The sequence below is a fragment of the Egretta garzetta genome, unplaced genomic scaffold, assembly GCF_000687185.1.
Source record: "Egretta garzetta isolate BGI_Z169 unplaced genomic scaffold, ASM68718v1 scaffold214, whole genome shotgun sequence".
Taxonomy (NCBI): Eukaryota; Metazoa; Chordata; class Aves; order Pelecaniformes; family Ardeidae; genus Egretta; species Egretta garzetta.
Window position 1 is genome coordinate 375,706 of NW_009259491.1, and position 4,565 is coordinate 380,270.

General features: G+C 46.0%; 1 protein-coding gene across 1 annotated transcript in view; it reads right to left on the minus strand.

Annotated features, from left to right (window-relative positions):
• Positions 1-258: 258 nt before the first annotated feature.
• Positions 259-4,565, minus strand: part of JPH2 (junctophilin 2) — a gene marked incomplete at its 5' end in the record, with an annotated part of 33,230 nt that continues 28,923 nt past the window's right edge. The window contains 3 exon segments of the mRNA XM_035892890.1: positions 259-2,387; positions 3,429-3,751; positions 4,150-4,181. Of these exon segments, the coding sequence (XP_035748783.1) occupies positions 3,446-3,751; positions 4,150-4,181 (338 nt within the window).

Below are 4,565 nucleotides of genomic sequence, written 5' to 3' on the forward strand. Positions count from 1 at the left end.
AGTGAAATGTATCTGCATCTTTGTAAGACCTGAAAAGTACAACACGATATCCTAGTCAGTTTTGAAAGCATGCAGTTTGAGGTAAATCTGTTATTTTGCATCTAAGAAAATGAAATCCCTAAGGGGCTATATATATATATGTATATATATCCATATCTCAGCGCAATATGGATATATCTATACGTCACATAAAAGCAAATCTACCTATTTTTCTCAGAAGGATACTAGGAAGAAAGCACATTACCGAGTGCACATCACATGCATAAAAAATTGGGGCGGCAGGGGAAATTACCTGTTGAAAAAGATCCATTTTTGTGCTTAGTGATAAATAAAAGCCCCTCAGGTCTCTCAACGGAAATTGTCTCGGTGGTTAATAAAAGCAGTTGGCATACTGAAACTGCAGAGCTGGCAAGTGAATGCCAGCAAATGGAGATAAAACGTCAAAGGCAGCAGAGCCTGGGGTTTGCAATACATTTATACTGAAGAAAAAAAAGAAAGAAGCAAATTGCTACTAAACTATGCTCTGTGGAAGTGTAGCTGATGCTGCACAGCTTTCTCAGGACTGGTACAGCCACATGGCTTTTAGGAAGGGATCACATTCACTTCTCCCACAGTTAACACCACGTATTTGCTACTGTGGCAACATTCCTGAGCTGAATAAGGTTAAAAAATAAACTTGGTTCACAAAGAAAAGTACTGAATTATTCTCACTGTTATGCCATAATTAAGAGCAGACGAATTAGGCAGGTTTTGCCCTGGGTCTCCAGTCAGTGTAAATCCCTGCCTGTCTGCCACCCCATCTCTGAAATCCTTTCAGACTGACCTTTGGAGCAGACTGGGCATCTGTTTTTTTCCTTAACTATCATTTCCCCATTCTTTCCAGTCCCTCAGGTTTTCCCACCCAGTCCTGTGCAGTGGGATTTCAGGATACACAGAGGTGCACAACCGACTAGAAGTAACATTTCTGAATATCTTAAAAAGGGATAGAAAATGCATATTGCTCTTAAGGAAGAAACATGTCCAAGCACTCAGCCTCACACTAAACTGTAACTTCATCTGTGCCGACTTTCTAAGCTCGCACTGCTGAGGGTCACAGCACATCACAGTAGAAACATCTCCTTCCAAAGGTCATTCTCTGTCGCAGCTTTGGGAATATTCGGTGCAAATCGCCCAGGCCTCTAAGCCTCGCACACAAGAACAACAGCTAGAATTGCCCCTCTGTACACTACCACTGCTGGAAGTCTGGCTGCTGTGTATTTTTGAGCCTAACACCCAAATACACCGGAGTCACTCAAGCCTCTGCACGTTTTTCCTTTCGGGAATAACATAACCTCTCCCACGACAGCCACCCTGTATCCTCTGGCTGGAAAGTGTTCACTCTGTTGCAAGGAAAAAGCACAGGAACCCCCTGCAGCCTGGCGTGTGAAGGGGAGGAACCTGCAGGCGTATGGAGGCATTTTTCAGTACGTACCTCCTTTTCATTGTAACTCGCACCATTTTCACAGAAAAAAAAAAGGGGTAAAGGGACAAATTCAGCACATCTATTTCCTTTCCTGTTACAGCAGGAAGGCACCCACTGCAAGACACTTCTGCACAGAGCATTGCTGGTGGCAGGAGAGCACTTGGACGGCACCTGATCCCGAAATGGGCACCATCTCCATCCGCAGCACCCCCTGCACGCATGAACATCCTCAGATCAGCCAGTCCCTTGCACCCCACCCCGCGGCCCCTGTCCGTGGTGTGTCGGCAGGCATGGGCAGGACTCTGGTTACACTTCAACAAGCCCAATTTCAACTTGCTCCCCCTCTCGGTCCTCCATACGCAGAAAACGACTCCAGGTGATGGGGAAAGGAAAGACTTTTTTTTCATCCCTTTGGATGACTTCTGAGCACGGAGGGCAATGTTGTCCACCCCCAGCCATGGTGCGGCTCTCATGAGTCATTTTGGTTGCTGTGTATCGTTTCATCTCCACACCATGGATTATATTCTTGGGAAATCTCTGGCAATGAGTCAACCAAGGGAGTTACAAAACACATCAGTGTGCATGGAGGAGACCACCTCACTCATTTTCCTACAACTACAGATAAATCCCTCATCCCTGGCATGACAGGACAGTTGATGGCTTTGGTGAGAACAATTTAAGGCAACTGCTATTTTATACAAAGAAGAGAAGGAGGCTGAATTGCAGAAACCCTGGCTTTTCCTTGGTAGATTGCAGAGGCCAGCCACAGCCTGGGACCAGGGAGACTGAACTGGTCTTCAGGTGCTTTTGTTTGAGGTTCATGTTTGCAGTGCAACCTTGGGATCTCAAGCCCTCCTCTTCGGTGTTTCCAGGTGGCTGAGTTTTAATCCCCGCCAAGGTCTGTGGTCTCCATCAGCAGCAACACCTGTCCCAGACAGAGATGAATGGAGAGTCAAGGGGGAGCAAAACACACAAGCAACACCTAGTTGTGGCTGTCTGCAAGGCTTTCATCTGTGCAGGCCGAGTGGGGACTAAAAACATGACAGAAAGCAGCGCCCAGCAGAGCAGTTTTAACCCCCAGGAGGCCCTGGGAAGGCAGCTTGATACCCTCATGGGGGCTTGGGAGGAGTCATTATGTTCACGTGAGGCCCAAGGATCAGGTTCAGCCTTGATGGTTTTTTTCCAATCTTTGAGCCCAAGACAACAGAATCTTGTGCAAACCCATGATCAGAAACCTCCCAGGCACAAGCAACCTCACAAGATTTTATTGTCACCACCAAATCCAAATGCAAACCCTCATCCTGGTTCAAGTGGAAGACCTGATGGAGCTCCAGTTTAACTTTAACCTAAGCGAGCTCCAGTCAGATAAATAGCTCATATTTACCTTTGGTAACACAACTACAAAACAGCAGCAGTGGAACTAGCACTGGTGAAATCAGAACTGCAAATTTCAGAGTTTGACATTTGCTTTGTGTTCCTGCGTCTTGCTGGGCTGAGTGCCAAGAAACATTGCAACACACAAGTTACTGGCAGCAGTGGCCATAGAACACCAAATTGAAAGTGTTTCTTGCAGCTTATTTGCAGAAAATGAATTTCAAAGTTAACATCACACATTCTTGCACTGGAAGTCTCCATGAATCATGTCCATCCAACTGGGAAGGCAAAACTATACTGTGGGATTGCATCCGATTTTTTAACTTTGAGGAAACGATTTTATGAAAATAGAGAACTATCCACTGAAATTAATCCACAAATCGCTCTTTGAACAGACAAGGGGTTACTGAGAATCTCAGCGCTCAATGCAAGGCAATTGCATCTACTGAATAAATGCCCATGCATTTCCATCACCAGGACATCCAGCAGTGAACAGCAGTGAATGATTTGCATTGGCAATAAAGCTAGTTGACCCCAAACCGTCCACAGTGAAGTCTAGAAATTGAGGATAAAATCTCATTGCTTGTCTTACCTTGTCCGAGGGGCACATCATGTCAAAAAATGTACAAATAGGATGGCCAGACCAATGTTCAGTAAGATGACCATGCAGATCACGATTGTGTTAGGTCCCTGAAGGAAAAACCCAAAACAGAGTATTATACACTGCAATTCCAGGTAAGAAGACAGATACAGCTTGATTCTGCTGTTCAAAACCACCAGAATCACCCCCTCCTGATGCACATAAATCTGGCACTTAACAGCCAGCCTAAATTTCAAACTATTTGAATATCTATCAATCCCTATTCCTATTTCTCCCCTGCAAACTCTTGCTAAGGGGGCTAAATCAGGCTGCTTCTGAGGGTAAAGCAGATTAAAGGAAACCCTGACCACAGGCACACAAACTGCCAAGCCCATGTCAAGTTGCTCCTCACAAACCCTTTCTCCACCCATAGCACCCACATTTGTAAAGTTGCCATTTTTGAGATGAACAAACGCATCCATATGAGATTGTTCTAATTTCAGACCAAAATATTTCCAAGCTGTTCACGTCCAAAGATGCGAAGCAGCGGGCTGATAAAAGGTCTATTTTTACAGCTGTATTTGCTAACAGGAAAATTGAATTTTATTTTAAACCTGGGATATCAGCTGGTGATTCCATACCACAGTTCAGCTCATGAGGTGCCCCTACTGCAAAAGAGTAAAAGTAACATATAGAAAAGAAACCCCACTCGGCTTTTTCTCCCCTGTCCTACATTTTCCTCCCAACTTTCCAGATCCACATTGGCTGGTAAAAAGGGTGGGAAAAGAAGGGGCAAAAAGTGTAAAAAATTAATCAGAAAATGCCTGTTTTCCTCAGATTTTGAAAGTGGGACGTGTCTGAAAGTGTATCTACCCCGGTGCAGAGAGGGAGTTAACCTAACAGGGTTATGAAGGGCAGCCCCAGCAGCCGGGGCAAGGCGGGCTGGGAAGGACGCGGGAGAGGGGGAAACAAGACCCTCCTCCAGCAGGCTTTGGGGTCCCCAAAAGAGCCGCTGGGTGCCCGCTGCAGCCCTAAGGCCATGGGCTCTGCATCCCTCTGGGCCCTTTCTGGCCTCCTGCGGAAAAACAAAGGAACAAAAGCAAAGACGGCTCCCAGGGTGCCTCCCGGGCTGCCCCACGTCACCTCTTC